Source organism: Macaca fascicularis, chromosome 1 (assembly GCF_037993035.2).
Source record: "Macaca fascicularis isolate 582-1 chromosome 1, T2T-MFA8v1.1".
In the NCBI taxonomy this organism is placed as follows: Eukaryota; Metazoa; Chordata; class Mammalia; order Primates; family Cercopithecidae; genus Macaca; species Macaca fascicularis.
In genome coordinates, this window is record NC_088375.1 from 116,199,145 (window position 1) to 116,223,905 (window position 24,761).

Genomic DNA, 24,761 nt, shown 5'->3' on the forward strand with positions numbered 1-24,761 from the left:
AGAAAGATACCTTTAATCCAGGCCTCAAATATTTCATTAATATTAACTTATAGAAAATAATAATAAAATGCACAAGGAGACATCAGTCCTTGAATAACAGTAGAAACAACAAAGATATATTCAAACACACCTAATGCTTCTAACGGTAGAATTATCAATTAAGAATATAGAGTAAGTATGCTTAAAATGTCAAAAGAAATAAAAGAGAGCATTAAGTGGATCAAGGAGTAAGATACTCTCTAAACAAAGTACCAGGTAGACTTGAAAGAAGTGAATCATATAGATGTACAAGAGCTGAAATTTTTAAAACAAATAATTAAAATACAATGAAATGTTAAACAGCAGATTAGACCTAGATAAAGAATTCAAAGAACATCATTTTAAAAAACTAATCATAATACAATTAAATAGAAATCAAAATTAAATATATAACTTGGGGAAACACACACATTTGAAAACAAAATCAACATGCTAATAATTCATAGGTCAAAAAATAAATTACAGTGAAAATTAGAAATTGTAAAGCACTAAACAATAATACATGCTCTGTATATTAATGCTTGTAATGTGAAGCCAAAGTAGCAATTAGAGGGAAATATGAGGGCTTAAATTATTATATTACCAAATTTAAAAAGGCTAAAATCAATGTGCTAAGCATTCAACTTTATAAATTTGAGAACAGAATATAGAAAATAAAAGTAAGGAAATAAAAAAGGGCAAAACATAATGAAACAGAAAACAAACACACAATAGAGAGGATCAAACAAGCCCAAAGTTGTTATTAGAAAGACTACTAAAATTGATAAATTTCTAGAACGTTTACTCAAGAAAAAAGAAGGCAGGTAAATATAACGATCTTCAGAGTGAAGGAGATATAATGATGGATTTTCAATGAACAGCAAAGAAAAGCATTAAAATCATTAAAGCATGAAAAGCATGAAAATATTTTCAGTAAACAGAAAAGAAAAGCATTAAAATCAGAGGTACCGTACAGTTTTGCATCAGTAGAGATTGTCTTCCTAAGAAACTAACACAGGGCCTCCAATTCCAGATAGCAGTAGGTGATGACAAATCCCATACGAATTTATATGTGAGCGGCAATCATAAGATGCCACCCCAAAGAAAGCACCTTGGTAATACCCTATCATTCTTTACATAATTGTATACTCACAAATGAGATGTGAAAGAGCTTTCAAATGTGCAACACAAATAGGGGGTGTAATACTCTTATTTAGCATCTAAGCCACTCTTCTGCTGCAGTGTTTTAATGAAAGGTGAAAATCCCACAGGGCAAAGAGCTGACAGAGGAGAAATGAGGGTAGAGAGGAAAACAGATGATCAATAGAAGGTAGCACAGTCTTGGAAATGGGAGAATGGACTATGGTGGGAAAACGCAGAGGGATATGGAAATAGGCTATTGTGATCGACGTCATTCCTTGGTAGTACCAAAGAACTAAAGTAAAAATGTAACGTGTAAATGGATTCTAAGCTACATGAGAGTAGGGATAGTATCCACCAGGCTCTCTAATCCTTAGTGCTGAGCACAGGGCCTGGCATATAACAGACACTCAACAAAATTTGCTGAATGAATCAATAAGTGAATGAATGAATAGCTAATAAAATATTAGCAGGCTAGAAGGAACCATGTGGTACTGGATTAGAGTGGGAAATATTAGTGTGAACTCATATTTACCTTAATGTAGACACAAATAGATAAAGAAGTAATTTTGTGTATATATATATATATGTGCGTATACGTGGGTTATTTCTTAAATCTGTCCACTGAGAGGGCCTAGAAACAAAAGATACTCCAGTAGCAAAGAGCATGTTCAACCATTCTCCAGGGAAGGGAATCAGGGCTCCTTGGAAAATTGGCTGCTTCAAGGGCAGGGTCAGGTAATATGCAAGATGAATGAGCCTGAAGCATCTGTAGTGCCAGAAAATAATGAAGAAAAATCTAATAAGGGGGTATATTGAGGAGACACAGAGCCAATTAAAAGACCTCTCAAATATCAAAGCTAGGGCAACTGACTGAACAATAAAATAAATAAATATTATACTACATTTGGAATACAACCCAAAGCATAAACATTCATGAGTCATTACTGAGGCAAGCAAATGACTAAATAAATAAATTAATGAGGTAGAAAATTTCCCATACAGAAAAATTTCAAGTTATTTATGTATGAATAGATACTACCCTGCCAAAGGATGTTGGAGTGTAACTTCCCATACCTTACGTGTGAGCTGCACATAGTGACTTCCTTCCCAAAAACACAGTCAGGAAAGGTACGGGGCGGGGAGTAACTTGGTAGAGAAAAAACCTAATAAACGACCTCAGCCAGGACATCAAGGTTAACGTCATCGATGATAATTCATATAAATAGCATTACCCTTGACATGATGTTATGAGAATGGCACTTCACATCTTTGGTCTTTTTCTCCTATCTTGTAACTCCAGGCTAAGCATGAGAAACACTTCACAAATTATCATACCACCTCAAAATCGTCAAGGTCATCAAAAACAAAGTTTGAGAAATTGTCAGTCTGGAGGAGCCTAAGGAGACAAGACTTCTGAACGTCATGTGGCATTCTGGGTGGGATCCTGGAACAGAAAAAGGACATTGGGTTAAAACTATTAGTTAGCACATCAATATTAGTTCATTTGTTGCAACAAATATACCATACTAATTTAAGATGTTACCAATAGGGGAAACTGGATGCGGATACATACAAACCCTCTGCACTATCTTTGAAACTTTACTGTAAATCTACAACTATTCTAAAATCAAACATTTATTTTTAAAATATTAGCTAACATTTATCAAGGGCTAGTATGTGCTGTGAACTGTTCTAATCACTGATAGCTACTACTTTCACCTTCATGACAGTCCTATAACACAAACATAATTATTCTCATTTCATTTTTAAAAACAAAACAAAAAAGTGAAGCAAAGAGGGATTGAATAATTTGCTCAAGGTCATCAAACAGCCAGCAAGGAGTGGGGCAGGGAATTGAACCCAGGAGAAAGAATGTTGATTTTTCTCAAGGGCACAAGATGCCCTCTGAAAGTGCCTCTCAGGTCTATGATTGGATTCTCCCATTTTTAATTAGCCTTCTGTGTTGAAGAAGGACTATATGACAAGTTGAACAGCTAATATCAGGAGGAGTTTTAGAAACTGTGATAACAAATAGCTTAATAGGGTTTCAAACGACGACCAGACTGAACGGGGAGGGAGAAGAGATTATGCGTATAAATGTGAGTAACTTAAGCTTTATAAAAACAATTTCAATAAAATGAGGAATTTACTTAGTGGGATAAAATTGGCAACGGTTATTACCCAAAAGTATAGTAGCGGAAAATGGCCACACTCTAAAGGATTAAGACAGCTGGCTCAGGTGAAGTGCATACAGTTATGCAAAAATAATCGTAAAAGTTTTAAAATGTGGATGATTGGCAAATTGTGTAATTTGATTTTGAACAAAAATGGAAGCCTAAAGATTATAACCAGCTTTAAAAAAAAAAAAAAAAAAGAAAGAAAGAAAAGAAAAGAAAGAACCATGGGAGCATAAAGAAGCCACTGCTATTTACAAAACAAAAAGTAAAGCACCAAAATCAAAGCATAACAGACAAAGAATAAAGTTTTGTTTTGCTTAGTACAGTACAGAGTTGAAATATAAGAAAGAGCCAATAAAGCTGTTATTTGGGTGGGCAGAGTTAGAAACAGTTGGCTCCCATAAAGGAAATGGCAGAAGACCTGAATAGATTCATTCAGAAGTGGAAGGAGACAGAGAGACCAGCCTACACCACCACCTTTAGAAGCATTATTTGTTCTGCTGATAGATTTGTGCACTGGCTGAAATTTTGTTTTTGAATGAGTCTTTTCTTATCGTTTTCCTTTGCTTCCTAGTGTCTGACTTCAAGTGCTTTCTTTTTTTCTCATATTCTTTACTTATACTCATTTTTGTCAATCAAATGGTAAAACCTTTGTTGGAAGTTTTCTGAGAATGTGTATTTGAAAGCAGACAGAAATGCAATATAGGGCCTTTTCCTCAGTATGACATTATCCTTCCTCCCTTTTCAGACTGACACATTCACAAAACACGCTTAAAGTAGATTTTAATAGGATGATTTCCTTCCTATTACATTTTAAAACTTAAAAGATACCAGTGTTGTGAAAATTTCTTTATATTGTGCATAGAGGCCAGTGCTCACTGATACCTTTAAAAAATTGAAGGCCTGGATGGGCGCGGTGGCTCACGCCTGTAATCCCAGCACTTTGGGAGGCCGAGACGGGCGCATCACGAGGTTAGGAGATCTAGACCACCCTGGCTAACACGGTGAAACCCCGTCTCTACTAAAAATACAAAAAATTAGCCGGGCGTCGTGGTGAGTGCCTGTAGTCCCAGTCACTCCAGAGGCTGAGGCAGGAGAATGGCGTGTACCCGGGAGGCGGAGCTTGCAGTGAGCCGAGATTGCACCACTGCACTCCAGCCTGGACAACACAGCAAGACTCCACCTCAAAAAAAAAAAAAAAAAATCGCAGGCCAGGCGCGGTGGCTCACGCCTGTAATCCCGGCACCTTGGGAGGCTGAGGTGGGTGGATCACAAGGTCAGGAGACTGAGACCATCCTGGCTAACACGGTGAAACCCCATCTCTACTAAAAATACAAAAAATTAGCCAGGCGTGGTGACAGTCGCCTGTAATCCCAGTTATTTGGGAGGCTGAAGCAGAAGAATGGCATGAACCCGGGAGACGGAGCTTACAGTGAGCCGAGATTGTGCCACTCCCACCTGGGCAACAGTGCCAGACTCCATCTCAAAAAAAAGAAAAAATATTACAAATATTAAAATGTATATAATAAAAACTGTGTATTGTAATAGATATGATTTTGCCAGCTTAAACAATTTAAACAAAATTATTATTTTTACATTTTAGGGATATATAATAGTTGTACATATTTCTAGAGAATATGATATTTTGACACAAGCATATAATGTGTAATGATCAAATCAGGGTAATTGGGATATCTATTACCTCAAATACTTGTCATTTATTTGTGTTGCAAACATTCCAATTCCAATCTTCTAGTACTTTTGAAATATAAAATAAATTAACTATAATTGCCCTATTGTGCTACCAAACACTAGATTTCATTCCATCTAACTGCATTTTTGTACCCACTGACCATCGCCTCTTTATTCCCCACCCATCTCTATTACCTTAATCAGTATCTGGTAACCATAATTCTACTCTTTATCTCCATGAGATCAATCTTTTAGCTCCCACATATAAGTGAGAATATATAATATTTATCTTTCTGTGCCTAGCTTATTTTGCTTAATATAATGTCCTCCAGTTCCATCCATGTTGTTGCAAACAACAAGAGTTAATTCTTTTTTATAGCCAATTAATATTTAATTGTGTAAATGTACCCCATTTTCTTTATCCACCCATCCATTGATGGACACATGTTGATTCCATATGCTGACTATTGTGAATAGTGCTGCAATAAACATGGGCGTGAAGACATCTCTTTAATATACTGATTTCCTTTCTTTTGGATATATACCCAGCAGTGGGATTGCTAGATCATACAATAGTTCTATTTTTAGATTTTTGAGGAACCTCCATACCGATCTCCATAATGTCTGTACTAATTTACATTCTCACCAACAACGTACGAGAGTTCATCTTTCTTTAGGTCCTCACTGGCATCTGCTATTTTTTGTCATTTTGATAAAGCCATTTTAACTGGGGTGAGATGATGTTTCATTGTGGCTTTGATTTGCATTTCTCTGATGGTTAGTGATGTGGAACAATTTTTCATATACCTGTTGATCATTTGTATGCCTTCTTTTGAGAAATGTCTATTCGGATCTTTTGCTCATGTTTTAATCCAATTATTTGGTGTTTTTAATTTTTAATTTTTTTTTGGCTATTGAGTAGTTTGTGTTCCTTATATAGTCTAGCTATCAATCTCTTGTCATTTAAATAGTTTGCATATATTTTCTGTCATTCTGTGGGTTGTCTCTTCACTATTGACTGTTTCATTTGCTGTGCAGAAGCTTTTTAACTTGATAAGATCCCGTTTATCCATTTTTGCTTCTGTTGCCTGTGCTTTTGAGGTCCTACTAAAGAAATCTTTGCCTAGGCCAATGTTCCAAAGCATTTCTCCACTGTTTTATTCTAGTGGTTGTCCAGTTTTCCCAGCACCATTTATTGAAGAGACTGTCCTTTCTCCAGGGTATGTTTTTGCAGCCTTTGTTGAAAATAAGTTAACTGTAAATGCATGAATTTATATCTGGGTTCTCTATTCTGTTTCATTGGTCTGTGTGTTTCTATGCCAGTACCATGTTGTTTTAATTACTATAACTTTGTAGTTTAGTTTGAAGTCAGGTAATGTAATATTAATACCTCTGTCTCTGTTCTTTTTTGCTTGGGGTTGCTTTACAGCAATTCAGAGTCTTTTGTGGTTTCATATAAATTTTAGGAATTTTTTTTCTATTTCTATGAAGAATGCCACTGGTATTTTGATAGGGATTGCACCGAATATTTAGGTTGCTTTGGGTAGTACGGATGTTTTAACAACATTAATTCTTTCAGCCCATAAATCCACTACTTATCAAACTATTGGAAATGTAATTTTTTAAAAAATTCACTCTTAAAGATCAGTTTGACCCAAGAACAGTAGGAAAAATTACCTGCATAGGAAATGCATTCCAGTGAATGTAACTAAAGTACAGTAGCTAACTACTGCTGACCTTTTTTTCCCTAAATCCAGCAAGCATTTTTCAGTCTTTCTCACTTGACCTCTCAGTAGCATTTAACACTGCTGGACACTCCCTCATTTTAGAAATGCTCTCATCCCATCCTTTGGCTTCAGTGCCACACCTGTTTGGTCGCATATCTATTTTCTTCCTCACAACCACAGTCTCCTAAAGGTTCAGATCTAGGTTCTGCTCCCCTGCTCACTTGGTGGTCTCTCCGGGAAAACTCAACCTCATATGCTGATGATTCACCCCTGTCTATCCCTGCTGTGAGCACCAGGCCCACATATCCAATTGCCTGAGACATCTGGATGTCTCAACGGTACACACACTGAACGTGTCTAAAACCAAAATCATAATTTCCTCACCTGCCACTCAACCCCTCCAGAACCTTCTTTTTCTAGTATTCCCATCCCTCCAAATGGCAACACCAGTCAACTGAGAAATACAATTTTATTTAATCAGATAAACATTGTCTTACCATGAGACGAACATAGTATAAAATACTAAGAAAGAACATTTTATAGCTATTAGGTAAGCAAATGATCTATGAGCTTGAAAATTGGGTCCTACTGAATGATAACCCCTTCTCAATAAGTGGGGCACTATGGTATCCTACAGCCTTTGGTTGGGGTTCCCTCCATAACAGGATATTATACAAAAATTGGAATCTAGCAAAGCAAAATTAATTCATGGAACTATGGATTGGCATACATGGTAAGATAGAAAAAGGTAACACAGTTGCATTTAACATTTACAAGATCATAGTCAGACACAAACTTCCTAGGAAGTCATTTGGAAATCTTCCTAGTGGTATCCTGCATTTTTTTTTTTGAAGAAGGCTGAGGGTTAGGCTGGAAAAATGAATGAGAAGTTGAAGAAGGATGGGTAAGAAAAGTGGTGGACACCACTCTTCACCTAAGCCTCATATACAGTGCTACCAGGTCCTCAAAGCCCAAGTACCAATCATCTGTTCTCTCCAAAAGATTGCTCCATGATCTGGCATATTACTTGGTGTCATCTGTTAGACTGGAGTAGGTTTACCTCAACTATAGCTTTTACCTTGTATACAACAAAAAGAAAGTTATTATTTAACATAGAACACATTTATAAGTAACAGACATCTGATAAAACATTAAGAAATCAAACATTTAGGTAAGCATTTAGAGAAATGAATTACATGAGTTATGGATTTTGAAATGGTTCCCTAAGGATTCAGGGCAAATCCCTTCACTGAAGATATTAAAATTAGATTCAAAGAAGGACTTGAGAGAACACTAGAGTGAAAACTCCCACACTAATAAATATGAAACAGATGAATTTTAGCTTTGTCTATTTTTACTACGTACAGCGGTTATTTTTCTGATTCATTAAATGTAGATTCAGTATTCTAAACTCTCTCACTACAAATAACATAAAAATTAAATCAACAGCACTTAATTATGGTTCCAGACACTTACAGATATATGACAAGACATTCAAGGCCAAAACTATAAACTCCAAATACTGCTTTTATCATTGACAGAAACTGAGGGTTCTTAGGGAAGTTCTTCTCTGGAAAGGGGTCTACTCCCAGGCTCCCCAGAATTCACACGGGATTACAAACTGCAAGCACTGCAGCTGATTTTAATTGCCACAGTGATGCATAGGGAGAGATGTGATATCTGGAGTAACTGGCTTCTAAACAATGAGGGGCTTTAAAGATTAAAGTCAACACTTTAAATAGCACTCAAAAATAAATAGGAAGCTAATGCTGACCATAGAATGCAGGTATAATATTCTCCATATGCTTTGGACCCTGTAGCTGAAAGACACCTAGCCCTCTGTATCACATACAATAAAAACTCAAAGACAGGGCATTATAGCACTCTATTTTGAAGGTCAGAAATGCAAAGATCATGATGTGAACAAGACATATGTATACCGAGAGGTGTTCTTGGATGTAAGATACCAACCAGAGAAATCAGTAGACATCTGTGAGACCTTCTTCACCCAAGGCAAGTTGGTTGCTGCAGCTAAATGGATTTCAAATACCTGGCATCCTGGCCTAGAAGTGAATTGGTCCATAGTTCCCGATGTTACCTGACAACAATGGAAATACTGGATGCATCAATAGTTGGCTAAACCTTTCAAGTATGAAAAGTAATATGACTGACTTCACACCTGAGTAAGAGTGAATTATAAGATCAAACCATAATACTTGAAGAAATAACCTATTCAGTAATCATAGCCTAAAGACATCGTGCATCTCTAAAAGTGGACAGTCTTTGGTAAACTAAACATATCAAAAGCAAACTCATACTGGAAAAACTAAATCAAACAAACCAGGAGTAACCCTGCCAATGTGAAAGAAAATTCTCCAAATAGTATAGTTTTGCTTTAGTCACTGACATATGGGAAAATTTATGTAGTAAAGTATATGCTTATAAAGTTTCAACTTATATTTAGTGGGGGAAACAATTTATTATACCAAAAAAGCATAAATGTATGACAGATGGTAACGCTTTTTTTCTGTTCTTGGCAGGGTCCTTTTTTGGCTGGATGACTTTTGCTACTTAAAACTATGAACATTGTCATTCACACCTATTTTCTGAAATTAAACAGACCAATTCTATGATGAAACCCCTTATAAATTTAGTTACTGTATAATATCTTCCCATTTTGTATCATAAATTATCTAGAGTACCACTTTCCCTAGAATAATGGAAAAGGCCAAAACTGGGCAAAAAGCATTCTGTAATAAAACCTTTATTTTAAACTCCTTAAATCCATTTTGGAAAACTTTCTATATTTAATTGTATTCTGGTAGGACTTTACCAAGGAAACTATAAAAGATTATATTAGAAATACACTCTTCCATTCTGAAATATTTATTTTTAGCTTTTAAAATGTTCAATCCCTTTAAATCATTTTCAAAATTATAAATTATGTATATGGATAGTTAGGCGATGGATCTAGTTGGTTTATCTTCTGAAAAATAGGAAGAATTTTTCCTAAGTATAGGTGATATAAGACTAGTACGTTGTATTACTTAAATATGCAAACCGTTTGTTTAAAGTAAGACATTTATTTACTAGATAAAGGAGTGAAAGAATGTACTGTATATGCAGATGGAAAACAAGGTAAAGGGTGAGATTGAGATCTCACTTGATGCAGGGGTAGTGGGGAGGCAGGGGTTAGATCTTCCTGCCTCTCACAGTGGCCAGCATTGTGTATTGCCTCCTTCAAAGTTGTTCTCTCAGGCAGTTTCAGAAAGGCTGGCTGGTGTTAGATTTATTAACAGGTGACTCTCCGATGAAAATGATAAAAAATGTTAGGGTCGTTACGGTAACCCTGGCTGATATAGCAAACCCCAGTACTTCAGCTGCTTCAAGAAAAACGTTTAATTCTCACCTACATAATAGTCCCAAGTAAATGCTTTTGGTGGGAGAAGCAGGATGATCCTCAGGGGAAGGGGAGACCTCTGTGTCGCAGCAATCATTCAGAGATTCAAGGTTTTCAAAGCCACCCCAATATCAAGAAAAAAGGGTATGAACAATGCTGGGAGACATTTTTTCAAGGCCAGGCTTGGCTAGAACTGAGTCACATGTTCATATCTAAGAATAAGAAAGGCCAAAAAAAGGTCTGACTCCCATATTAGGAGAAAAGAAAATGTTTGATGAACAACTGGATAGTTTTTGTCACAATAAATATTGCAAACATCTTATTGCTGCCAATATTGTGGTTGGACAGCTATCACTTGTAAAAAAAATGGCGAGTGACACTATCTCTGCAATTTTTAAATAACACTTAATTTTAGTTTTTTTTCTGCTTATTCCATTTTTTCCCTTTCTTATCTGCAACCTATTTTATTAATCATCTGCTAGTGATTTGTCAAAACTGATTGCACGTAATGGTTTATTTTGAAGTGTGCATTCACATTCAAGAAGAAAGAATATTAGTAATGTAGCGTGACATGCACAAACAGCTAGTTAAATTTTTTGTAAAATATCCTGGAATACCAACAAACTTTTTACTACCTTTTAATAAAAAGGCAGGACTTTATTTCCCCCAGTTTAAAACTAGGAGAAGAACTTGATCAAAATTTAGAATGATCTAATTAATGATTCGGTAGATTTTTTTTTTTTTTTTTTGGTCTGGAAGAGACTCAACTTTATTTTCTAGCCATAATACAAAGAAAATTTTCATCTTACAAATGCTAAAACAATTTTGGTGAAGAACAAAATTTTGGAGAAAACGCTATGAAAAGTAATCAATAGCAGCCTAGGTGTTGTTATAGAGACTCTCAGGAAAATCCTTTTCTGGCAGATCTCTCTCTGGCATCACCATGCATCAGTTATTTTATTCTCATGACAAAAGAGGGCTTCCAGATATAAATTATCTAGCTTATGGTTAGGCTGCCATAGGATCTAGCTATTCCCTCCCAAGAAGATGAACTGCATTTATTCCAGCAAGAAATAAAAACTTGTAATTTTCGGTAAAGTTTCTGTGAAAGACTGTTTCTAGAAATTGTTTTCCTTTAATGGTCCCTTGGTATCCACAGGGAATTGGTTCCAGGACCCCTCACATTCTCCGATAGAAAAATGTCTGATATTCAAGCCCCTTAATAATGTGTCTGGAGCTGGCATGAAGCTGCGGACCTTTGCGGTGTTACAGCTCTTAAAGATGGCAGGGACCTTGGCGGGGCACGGTGGCTCACGCCTGTAATCCCAGCACTTTGGGAAGCTGAAGCAGGCAGATCACCAGGTGAAGAGATCCAGCCCATCCTGGCTAACATAGTGAAATTTCGTCTGTACTAAAAATACAAAAATTAGACTAGTGTGGTGGCTGGCGCCTGTAGTCCCAGCTACTCCAGAGGCTGAAGAAGGACACTGGCCTGAACCCAGTCTGCCTCTGCTGGGAGGCAGAGCTTGCAGTGAGCCGAGATCCACCACTGCATTCTAGCCTGGGTGACAGAGTGAGACTCCATCTCAAAAAAAGAAAAAAAAAAGAAAATGATGGCAGGGACCCAAAGAGTGAGTGGTAGCAAGGTTTGTTGTGAAGAGGAAAGAACAAAGCTTCCACAGCATTGAATGGGACCCAGCACAGTTGCTACTGTTGGTTGGTGGTGGACAGCTTTTATTCCCTTATTGTCCTCGCCCATGTTCCATTTTTGTCCTATCAGAGTGCCCTTTTTTCAAGCCTCCCTGTGATTGGCTACTTTTAGGATCCTGCTGATTGGTGTGTTTTACAGAGGGCTGATTGGTGCGTTTTACAGAGCACTGATTGGTGCATTTTACAATCCTCTTACTAGCTACAGAGTGCTGATTGGCGCTTTTTTACAGAGCACTGATTGGTGCATTTTACAATCCCCTTACTAGCTACAGAGTGCTGATTGGTGCATTTTACAATCCTAGCTACAGAGTGCTGACTGGTGCATTTTACAATCCTCTTGTAAGACAGAAAAGTTCTCCAAGTCCCCACTGGACCCAGGAAGTCCAGCTGGCTTCACCTCTCAATAAAATGGCCTGGTATTTGCATATAACCTATGCACATCCTCTCCTACACTTTAAATCATATCTAGATTATTTATAATATCTAATATTATGTAAATGCTATAAAATAGTTGTTATGCTGTATTTTTCTTTATTTGTATATTTATTTATGTTTTAATATTTTGAATCCAAAGTTGGTTAAATCCAGGGATGAAGAACTGTGATGATGGGAGGGCTGACTGTATCTGTATTAAAGAATTAGGGTGTAAACATAAACTTCCTTTCATGGTCCAAATTGTGAACAAAAGTTGAAGTGTCATCATTAAAACTGCCCCCCAAATGAAAAAGGATGCTAGTGGCTGGATATCACTATCCCCCTTCCCTCAATTTAGTCCTCAAAGAAATTAAAAGGGTTAGCAATTAAAAGGTTTAGAACATCCCCCTGTGGAAGGTTACCCATTCATCAGGTTGTGCCCAGTGAAATTAAGTTTCCGGCTTGCATCACCTGACTCATCTGGGCCACTGGGATAACTGAAGCATCTTACCTCTAGGCAAAGTGCAGGGTCTTAATGGCTAGTTAAGCCCTGGTCAGTTCTGAATTTTATATGACTAAGGAGACAGCAAGGCACCTTTGGTTGCGCTCTGCCCCAGGGTGTCCTCAAATTTGTCTGACTGCAATAAAAAACAAAAGCAAATCTAGCTCCAGAAGGCGGTATCCCTCATTTTGGCAGGCCTAAAACAGTAGTAGACAGCAGTGTAGCAGTTATGCACACTAGATCTGTGACTCAGATAATCCTAGGATCTAATCTTGGCACCATCAATCAAACACTGTGGGAATTGGGATAAGGTGGTTGTGAGAATTAAATGAAATAATCTTGTATATAGCATATAACCAGTGCTCAAGAAACAATGGTTTTTATTACTATCATTATTTTGGGAAATTTGTCCAACCAGGATATTTTAGATATTGATGAGTGCAGGGTGGGAAAAAGGGGGGGGGGGGGGAAAGAAATAGTCTACTTACCAATCAATAAAAGGCAGTTTAAAGGGCTGGAGCTGTTTGGGCAGAGAAGTATATTAATCCCACCTACAATTAGATAACGGGTCTCGTGGAAAGGTGATTGGACTTGTTTACTAAGGCCCCAGAGGCGGAGGCTGAACTAAGACCAGAGCAGAGGGTAGAGGTTAAGGAGAGACAAATTTGGCTTCATATAAGGAAGCATTTGGGGCAGATTAGAGCGGTTGGGGAAAAAAAAAAACGGCATGGGCTGCCTCCTGAAGGGGTCAGTGTTCCAATATTGGTTACTCAGGATCGGAAGAAATCTTGCTGGAGGAGTCCTGGATGGGATTCCAGAGATTTTGAGTTTCTAGACAACGCCTCAGACCGTAGAACTTAGCCCGACCTGCCGAGGCCAGCCTCGTCCTGCGCTCCTCCACTTGTGCAGCTTTCCTGCTGAAAAGTCCTCACATTTGACCAGGGGACTGTGAACCCCGCCCTCAAGCTGCAGCGCGCTCTGAAACTCCGTTGCTGTGGAGACGGAAGCGGTTGACCCAAGGAGTCTGAACGGGGTTGGGGGAGGGGAGCCGACGTAGTTCAGGAACTGGGCGTAGCTTCGGTTACTGTGGTAGCGGGGACGCTTAGGCAGGGCCTGAGCCCAGTTTAGAGGCCAATGCTCCTCCCGTCCTTTGCATGGCACCCAAGAAAGAGAAAGGCGGGACTGTGAACACCAGTTCTAAGATATGGGAACCCTCGCTCATAGCTGCACAGTTCAATCAGGTGAGCCTTGAGCCCTTTAAGCCCTCCCTGCCCCCGGCAAAGCCAGAGGCCCGGCCAGACCCTCCTAGATGACGCCTTCAGGCTCGCCCTCTCATCTGTACCTCTCCATGGCCTGATGGTTCCAGGACCCAGGGGTCCAGGGACAGGGAGTGCTTGATAAACGAGCGGAACTTAAGGGAAGAAGGAAGGGAACACCCACCAGGTGAGTCAGTGTGATTACAAAGGCTGGTGAGAGCTGCGTGGTGGGGAAGAGAGGAGGTGTCGCTCTGACACCTTCAGACCCTTTTCAGTGAAGTCGTCCAGATGGCACTCCACAATTGTACTGGAGTTCCTTTTGTGGACTTTTCGTTTTCTCCTGACACCTTCTAAAGGATGAGAATCGTATCAAATCATCTGTGGCCTGACCCATAATAGGGCTTTAATAAATGCTGAGTGAAAACAGACACGGAGTGCCTAGAATTACACTGTATTTAGTACAAGGGAGCCTTGTATAGATATAAAAGATGATTTTTTTAATGTAATGCCCCGATCCCACTATATTAAAGTTTTGACATATTTTGAAGGTGTAAGAGATCAGAGCAATGAGGGGTTGGCGGCCAGCTTACCCACAGGATGCCACAAAGGCACCAGGCAATTTACAAACCACCTGCCCCAGGACTTCAAAATGCAGGAGATCCCCGAACTCACTGGATCCCCACCCAGCGTCAGTGAATGAGGAGCCCAATAGCTCTTGTCACCTGGGGCTGGAAATCCCCTTCTACATTAAGCTGTTTCTAAGTACAAGTTAGCATTTGAGAAGAGAAAGGTGGTTTCTGGAAATTCCAGCCCGCCATTGTGAACTACTTTAAAAAGTAGGGAAATTTTTTTTTTTCATTTTATGTATGTCTATATGGTGCACTAGAGAGGTAGTACTTAAAGGGAAAATTGATCTAAATTCTTGTGTTGCCCTCATGAGAAATTTTTACCTATTTGTCTTTATTTTTCCACTATAACTGTTTATTTTCCTATTAACAGTAATTCTGTTTGATAAGGAAATTAGTCCTGATGAAGAATTTCATGAAAGTACTTATGATACTCCTGATGCTGATGTGATGTCATGGAATTCTGGGTCCTTTCTATAACTTTAGTAATGCCGGATGTCAACTCAGTAATCCCCAGTTACTTTCTCAAATTCTCAAAAATGTTTTTCAAAGCACTTTGTAAAAGCACCCTCTCTTTTGCTTTTATAAGTCAGCGCTAGCCAAAATAATTTTTTCTCCATTTTCTTTGAGATTGTGTAGGCCAAGTTTGGTCTTGGAGTGAACATTTCTGCTTGAATTATAAACTGCTGAACAACGGAGTTTGATGGAGGTGCTGACACTGCATTAGCTTTAGTGTTGCAAATATGAAGCTATAATTTTCCTAGTTGAATGGAAAACCTAAAGGCACTATTTGTCCTTATGGCTTGAAAACCTGAAATAATATTCAGCTTTCTTGATCCTACTCAAACAATATAACTTCAATAAATCTTATGTATTAATAGAAAGAATTTGAACTCAAAGTAATATGTAGTTTTAACTATAAAGAGTGAACTCAATTTTCTTTGGTTTGTTGGAATACACATTTTCTTATTGCAGGAAAAAGACAACTACCCTCCACCTCCTCTCACATTTTTCTCTGCTTGATTTCATGTCTGATCTAAAAGAATAATTCCCAGATTAACCCAGCAGTTCAATGCCCAGAGGCATGCCCTAACCACCAATGAAACGGACTCTGAATTTAGGTTATAGATGACTGAGGGTGTGTGAATTTTGAGCATGCGTAGTGTGCTCTATTATTTTAGTATCCAGAGAGTTTCTTTCTGTACACTTGTTACTCATGTCCAAGTATGTGTGATTGAGTGCGTGCGCTAGTGTGTGTGTTGTATTATGTGTGTGTGTTGGGGGTGAGAGAGAAGGAAGGAATTCCTCCAGTCTTCCATAAACCAGTTTTTAGAATGAACTCGTTGGATAATCCAAATCAATAGTATTTTTGAACTCATGTTCATGTTGGGTAGGCTTTAAAGAGAATAAACAAGTTCACAATTTGGTTTTATTGAATTTACCTTGTATCACAGTCTCAGGTTGTCCTTTCAGGCTGGAATAATTACCAACTGTTTTATACATTTTAGTTGGTTTTAAAATATAAAATGATAGCAAATAATACAAAGCATTCTATCACTAAGCACTAAATGATTAAATAGAGGCTAGAGGTTAGGAAGATAAATATGGGCTGGGATAGTCAGGAAATGATTTGTAAAATATTTGCCTTCACCTGGGCTCTAAATAATGGGTGGAATTTGAACAGGTAGAATGAAGGAGCATGATTATTTTATGTAGGGAGACTAATATGTGCACAAAGTAAATCTGACACATTTAGTTTGGGAGAAAAATGTACGTAGGACCACTTCTGGGTATACATTGCTCCTAAATTAATTCCATCAAGGAAATGGTCTTTCACTATCTTTGCTATCCATATACCAAAATATTTAACTTATTGATATGAGTGAAATATCACATCTCAAATTATATAAAAAGAAAGTAGGTACATTGGCAATACGATTATAAAAATACCGTTTTGTGTTAGTATGTATGTGACACAGACATTGTATTTATTATCCCTAGCAGCATTAAAGAGTCAAAGATGCCTTTGTATCATAGAGATTAAAATCTTTCCATGCAATGGTCAAAGCAAGCTCTGTTGGCCACAGTGAGAGGAAGAAGTGTTAACTTTAGCAGTCAGTACTATTTAAACAGTACTAATTCCCCATCCTTCTCTATCCTCACCCCCGGAAGCTGTCATTGTACTTTCTGTCTCTCCAAATTTGACTACTTGAGGTACTTCATGTAAGTGAAATCATATAGTATTTGTCTTTTTGTGACTCTTATTTTACTTAACATAATGTCCTCAGGGGGTTCATTCATATTGTAGCATGTATCAGAGTTTCCTTACTTTTTACATTTTATTTATTCATTCATTCATTGATGGACTCTTGGGTTGCTTTCACCTCTTGGCTGTGGGGTCTCTGTGGCCCAGGCTGGTCTCAAACTCCTGGACTCAAGCAGTCCTCTCACCTCGGACTCTCAAAGTGCTGGGATTATAGGATTAAGCCACTGTGCCCGGATTTAATTTTTTGAGGAACTACCATACTTTGCACAGTGGCTACATCATTTTGCATTCCCACCAACAATGTACAAGCGTTTCCGTTTCACTACATCTTTGCCAGCACTTTTTATTTTTTGTTTTATTTATTTATTTATTTTTGGTGAAGTTTGTTTTTGTTTGTTTATTGGTTTTGTTTTTGATTTTTAAATAATAGCTGTCCTAACAGATATGAGGTGATATCTCACTGTGGTTTAGATGTTCTTTTCTCTAATGATAAGTGATGTTGAGCATCTTCATTCTTTGTCTCTTGTAACAACTTTTGACTTAAAGTCTTTTTTTGTGTTATAGTTGCTTAACCTCCCCTGCTCTCTCGGTTACTATTAATATTTGCATGGAATATCTTTGTCTGTCCCTTCACTTTCAACCTATGCATATCCTTAGAGCTAAAGTGAATCTCTGCAGATAGCATATACTTGGATTCTGAGCAGTTTTGTTTGTTGTTTTTTAATCCATTCTGCCAGTCTGTTTTATCATTGTAGGGTTTAATACATTTACATTTAAAGTAATTATTGGTATGAAAAGACTTACTTTTGCCATTTTATTATTTGTTTTCTATATGCCTTACAGAGTTTTTGTGTCCTTTGTTACCTCCATTAGTGCCTTTATTTGGTTGATTTTTTTTGTGACATGTTTAGAATGCCTTCTCATTTTCTTCTGTGTATGTTCTATAGATATTTTCTGTGCGGTTACCATGGGGATTACATATATCATAAAATTATAATAATCTGTCTTAAATTGATGCCAACTTAATATCAATTGCTTATATAAATTCACTTTACAGCTTCACCTTCTGCATGACTTATGATGTCACAAATTGCACCTTTATATACTATGTACCCATTAGCTTAGATTTGTAATTAACTTCATACATTTTTCTTTAACTCCTGTAGAAAATAAAGTGGATTTGCAAATCAAATTATAATAATACTTTTTAAAATAAATGTGTCCATGCATTTTTTTACCAAAGAAATTTATATTTTTATATAGCTTTCAGTTACTATCTAGCATCTTTCATTTCAACTTGAATAACTCCCTTTAAACTTTTTAAATCAATTTTATTTTTGTATTCATACATAATAGAGGTACACATTTTAGAGGTACATGTGTTAATTTAATACAATCATATAGTTTGAAAAGATCAAATGACTATAAGTAGGATATTCATCACTTTAAATATTTGTCTTTTCTTTACACTAGAAACATTCCGATTATTCTATTCTAGCTTTTTTGAAATATATGATAGATAATTGTAAATTATAGTCACTCTACTGATCTATTAAACACTAGGACTTATTTCTTCTATCAAGCTCTGTATTTGTACCCATTAAGCAAACTCTATGCCCCCTCTTCACTACTTTTCCCAGTCTCTGATAATTGTTATTCTACTCTTTATCTTCATGAGATCTACTTTTTTATTTCCCACAAAAGAGTGAGAACATAAGATATTCATCTTTCCCTTATTTCACTTAGCATAATGAACTCCAGTTCCATCCTTGTTGCTATGAAGGACAAGATTTCATGTTGTATGGCTGAATAGTATTTCACTGTGCATATGTACCGCATATATACAGTTTTCTTTTGATTCATCTGTTGATGGGTGCTTAGATTGATTCTATACTTTGGCTATTGTGAATATTGCTGCAATAAACATGGAAGTGCAAATCTTTCTTTGATACATTGATATCCTTTATTTTGGCTATATACCAAGTAGCAGAACTGCTGGATTATATGATGGTTCTATCATTAGTTTTTTGAGGAATCCCCATGCAGTTTTCTATAATGTCTATATTAATTTACATTCTCATCAGTGGTATACAAAAGTTCCCCTTTCTCCACATCCTTGCCAACACTCATTATGCCCTGTGTTTTTGTTAAAAGCCATTTTAACTAGGGTGGGATGATGTTTCATTGGAGCTTTGATTTGCATTTACCTGATGATTAGTAATGTTGAGCATCTTTTCATATACCTTTTGGTCATTTGTACATCTTTTTTGAGAAATGTCTGTTTGAATCCTTTGCCTATTTTTAAATCAAGTTATTTGGGGTTTTTACCTATTTAGTTGTTTGAGCTCCTTAAATACCTGGTTATTAATCCCTTGTCAGATGGATAATTTGCAAATATTTTCTCCCACTTCATGAATTGTTTTTTCACTTCATTGATTGTTTTCTTTGCCGCGCAGAGCTTTTTAGCTTGATATGATCCCACTTCTCTATTTTTGCTTTGGTTGCATATGCTTTTGAGGTCTTACACACACAAAAAATTTGCCTAGACCAATGTTCTGAAGCATTTCTGCAATGTTTTCTTCTAATAATTTCATAGTTTCAGGTATTAGATATAAGTCTGCAATCAATTTTGATTTGACTTTTGTATATGGAGAGAGACAGGGTCTTCATTCTTCTGCATGTGGATATCCAGTTTTCCCAGCATTTATTTTCCATTTATTGAAGAGACTGTCCTTTTCAATTGTAAGCTCTTGGCAGTTTTGTTGAAAATGAGTTTACCACAAATTTGTGGATTTATATCTGAGTTCTCTGCTCTGTTCCATTGATCTATGTGTCCATTTTTATGCCAGTCCCATGGTGATTTGTTTACTATATTTTGAAATCAGGTAGTTTGGTGCCTCTAGCTTTGCTCTTTTTGCTTAAGAATCCTTTGGTTCTCCTGGTTCTTGTGTGGTTCCATATAAATTTTAGGATTTTTTTCTATTTCTGTGAAGACTGTCATTAGTATTTTAATAGAGATTGCATAACTGTAAATTCTTTTCGATAGTATGAATATTTTTACAGTATTAATTCTTCCAATCCATGAACATGGGATATCTTTTCTTTTTGATGTATATCCTCTTCAATCTCTTACATCAGTGTTTTCTAGTTTTACTTGTATAGATCTTTCATTTCTTTGATAAAATTGATTCCTAAGCATTTTATTACTACTGCAAATGGGCTTGCTTTATTGATTTATTTTCAGATTGTATGCTACTGGTGAATATAAGTGCCACTGATTTCTGTATGTTGATTTTGTATCCTGCAACTTTATTGAATGTATCAGTTCTAACAGTTTCTTTGGTGAAGTCATTAGATATTTATAAGTATGAAATCATGTCTGTGAACAATGCTAATCTGACATATTTCTTTTCAATTTGGATGTCCTTCATCTCTATCTCTTGCCTAATTGTTCTGGCCAAGATTTCCAGCATTATATTGAATAAAAGTGGTATAATTCAACATCCTTTTCATCCTATTCCAGATCTTAGAGGAAAGGCTTTCCATTTCTTCCTGGTCAGTATGATTTTAGCTGAGGGTTTGGCCTTTATCATTTGAGGTATGTTTCTTCTATACCCAGTTTTTTATGGTTTTCATCCTAAAGGGATGTTAAATGTTATCAAATGTTTTTTCATCATCTATCGAAATGATCATATATGTTTTGTTCTTGGTTCTATTCATACAATGTATCACGTTTCTTGATTTGCCTATGTTAAGCCATCCTTGCATTCCTGACATAAATTCCACTTGATAATGGTGAATTATCTTTTTAATGTGTTGTTGAATTTGGTTTGCTAGTATTAGGTTGGTGCAAAAGTAATTGCAGTTATGGCCATTTTAATGATATTTATCACTTTATCAGTGATACTGACCTATGGGCTTTTATGTTGTTATTTCTTTGTGTGGTTTTGGTATCAAGGTAATGCTGGCATCACAGGGTGAGTTTGGAAGTATTCTTTCTCAATTTTTTTGAAGAATTAGAGTAGAATTGGTAATAGTTTTACTTTAAATGTTCAATAGAATTCAGCAATGAAGCCACCATGTCTTGGGGTTTTATTTGATGGAAAATTTTTTATTACAACCTCAATCTTATTATTCATTATTGGTTTGTTAAAATTATCTATTTATTCATGGTTCAATCTAAGTAAGTTGTGTGTGTTAGGAATTTATCCATTTCTTCTAGGTTTTCCAATTGTTAATGTTCAGTTGTTCATAATAGTCTCTCATGATTCTTTGTATTTCTATGGTCTTAGTTGTTATATCTCCTATTTTGTTTCCAAGTTTATTTACCTGGGTCTTCTTTCTTTTTTCTTAGTCTAGCTAAAGATTTGACAATTTGTTTATCTTTTCAAAAAAAAACCAACTTGTTTTATTCCATTGATCTGTATTTTTTTAGCTTCAATTTCATTTATTTCTTCTCTGATCTTTATTGTTTTCCTTCCACTAATTTTAAGGTTTGATTTGTTCTCACTTTTCTAGTTCTTTGAGGTGCATGACTGATATGGTTTGGATCTGAGTCCCTAACCAAATCTCACCTTGAATTGTAATCCCCATAATCCCCATGTGTCAAGAGAGACCAGATGGAGATAATTGAATCATGCGGGCATTTTTTCCCATGGTGTTCTTGTGATAGTGAGGGACTCTCACAAGATCTTATGGTTTTATAAAAGGCTGTTCCCCTGCACTGGCTCATATGCTTTCCTACCTGCTGCCATGTAAGATGTGCCTTTGCTTCTCCTTCGTCTTCTGCCATGATTGCAAGTTTTCTGAGGCCTCCTCGGCAATAGAAAGTTGTGAGTCCTTTAAACCTCTTTTCTTTATAAATTACCCAGTCTTGAGTATTTCTTCATAGAGATATGAGAATTGACTAATATAATGATTAAGTTGTTTTATTTGAAGTCTTTCTACTTTATGAATACAAGTGTATTCCAATAAACTTTCCTCTTAATATTTATTTTGCTGTATTCCATAGGTTTTAGTTTGTTGTTTTTCCATTTTCATTTGTTTCAAGAAATTTTTTAATGTTCTTAATTTTTTCATTGACCAATTTATCATTCAGAAGCAAGTTGTTTAATTTCCATGTGTTTGTGTAGTTTTTGAGGTTTCTCTTGTTACTGATTTCTAGTTTTAATCCTTTGTGGTCAGAAAAGATGCTTGATATGATTTCTACTCTTTTTAATTGGTTGAAATTTGTTTTGTGGCCTAAGATATTGTCTATACTGGAAAGTGTTCTGTGTGCTGCTGAAAAGAATGTTTATTCTGCAGTGTTTGAGTGAAATGTTGTGTAAATATCAGTTAGGCCTATTTGGTGTAGTATGTATTGTAACTCCAATTTTTTTTGGTGATTTTTTTGTCTGGATTATTTGGTCATTACTGACAGTGGGTCCTCTGCAATCATTGTATCACACTCTCCCTTTACAACTACTAATGCTTGCTTTATATACTTGGGAGCTCTGATGTTGGATGCATGTTTATAATTGCTATATTTTCTTCCTGAATTGACAACTTTATCATTATTTAGTGACCTTCTTTGTCTCTTTGTGCAGTCATGATTGGTAATTTATTTTACCTGAGATAAGTATAGCTATTCTTGCTCTGTTTTTGGTTTCAGGTTGCATGAAATACCTGTTCATTTTCAGGGTATGTGTGTCTTTATAGGTGAGGTGGGTTTCGTATAGGCAGCATAGAGTTGGGTCTTTTGTCTTTATTCATTGAGCCATTCTATACTTTTTAATTAGAGAATTGAGTCAATTTACAGTCAATGTTATTAAGTACTTACTATTGCCATTTGTTGCTTGTGTTCTTGTTTCATAATTCCTCTTCCTTTCTGTCTTCCTTTGTGATTAAGTGATTATTCTCTGGCAGTATATTTTAATTTGTTTCTTTTTATTTTTATGAATCTATTATAGGTTTTTGCGTTGTGGCTACCATGAGGCTTACAAATTATTTTAAAGAGATGACCACTTAGCTTAGAAAAGTATAGAAACAAACAATTTTAAAAACCTTCACACTTTAACTCACCTCCCATTTTGACTTTGTCTCAATTTGCATATTTTTAATATTGTCTATCTCTTAACAGGTTGCTATAGCTATTACAGTTTTTGATAGATTTGTCTTTTGGGCTTCATACTAGAATTATTAGCTGATTGCACACCATAATTACAGCATTAGAGTATCCTGGGTTTGTTTGTGTACTTAATTTTACTAGTGGATTTTATACCTTCCAATATTTTCTTTTCACACCTTAGTGTTTTTTCTTTCACATTAAAGAACTCCCTTTAGCTTTCCTTTAAGATGGGTCTGGTGATGGTGCCTTCTCTTAGCTTGTGTTTATCTCGGAAAGACTTTATTTCTCCTTTGTATTTGAAGTGTAGCTTTGCTGGATAAAATATTCTTTGATGGCAAGTTTTTTTTGTTTTGTTTTGTTTTTTTGTACTTTGAAAATGTCACCCAAATCCCTTCTGGCCTATACACTTTCCATTGAGAAGTTTGTTACCAGATGTATTAGAACTCTTATATGTTATTTGCTACTTTTTTTTTTCTTGCTGCTTTTAGGATTCTCTCTTTATCCTTGACCTTTGAGAGTTTGATTATTCTATGTCTTGGGGTAGTCTTATTTGTGTTGCCTAATGCAATGATCTCCCTCAGCTTTTGGTTTTCTGGGAATGTATTCATTTCTCCTTCATTTTTGAAGCACAGTTTTGCTGAATGTAGAACTCTTAGTTGACAGTCTTTTTCTTTTAGCACTTTTAATATAGCCTCCCAGTGCCTTCTGGCCTGCAAGGTTTCTCCTGAAAAATTTGCTGATAACCTTCTTGTGAATCTCTTATATATAATGAGTCACTTTTCCCTTGCTGTCTTTAAAATTCTGTCTTTAGCTTTTGATAGTTTGATTATGTGTCTCAATATGTGTCTCTTTGGGTTTATCATACTTGAAGTTTGCTGAGCTGCTTGGATTTTCATATTCATGTCATTCCTCAAATTAGAGATGCTTTTTAACCATTACCAGTAAAAGTAATCTGTCCACCTTCTTTCACTCTCTCTTATCTTTCTGGGATTTCTGTATGCAACTACTGGTCTGCTTGGTGGTATCCCTTAAGTCTCTTTTGCTCTATATACTTTTCTTTATTTTTTTTTCTTTTTGTGTATGAGACTCTATAATTTCAAATGGCCTGTCTTCAAGTTCACTGATTGTTTCCTCTGTCTCATCAAGTCTTCTGCTGAATCCCTCTGGTGAAATTTCCAGTTTAGTTATTGTATTTCTCAGCTCATGAATTTCTGTTTGGTTCTTTTTAATCATTTCTTTTTGTTGATATTCTCATTTTGTTCATATGTCAGTTTCTGAATTCCTTTAATTCTTTAACCACATTTTCCTGTAGGTGTTTGAACATATCTAAAACAGTTTTTTTTTTTTTTAATTTTGCCTTGTAAATCCAATGTGTGTATTTCTTCAAGGAGAGTTTCTGAAGATTTATTTTGTGGACATTTCAATGGGGCCATATGTTCCAATTTATCTGTATGCCTCGTTGAAATTGGGCATTGGAAAAAACAGCCACTTCCAGGTTTTGAAGATCGGTATAAAAAATTTTCACTAATTAGTGGGATATGTCCAGAGCCTTAGTAACAGCCCGGGATAAAGGCTTAAAATCTTTCCAGGTCTTTTCTGGGCATGCATGCATTCTTCCTGGCTCTGTGTGTGGAGTTTTTTTTTTTTTTTTTCTTTTTAAGACAGGGTCTCACTCTATCACCCAGGCTGCCGTGCAATTGCACAGTGTTGGCTCACTGTAGCCT

General features: G+C 36.2%; 1 protein-coding gene across 1 annotated transcript in view; it reads left to right on the forward strand.

The window, feature by feature from the left end:
- The first annotated feature begins 13,869 nt into the window (after positions 1-13,869).
- Positions 13,870-24,761, forward strand: part of SPAG17 (sperm associated antigen 17) — a 238,915-nt gene continuing 228,023 nt past the window's right edge. Inside the window, exon 1 of the mRNA XM_005542180.5 lies at positions 13,870-14,024. Within this exon, the coding sequence (XP_005542237.3) occupies positions 13,938-14,024 (87 nt within the window). The 5' untranslated portion in view covers positions 13,870-13,937. The remainder of the gene's footprint in view (positions 14,025-24,761) is intronic.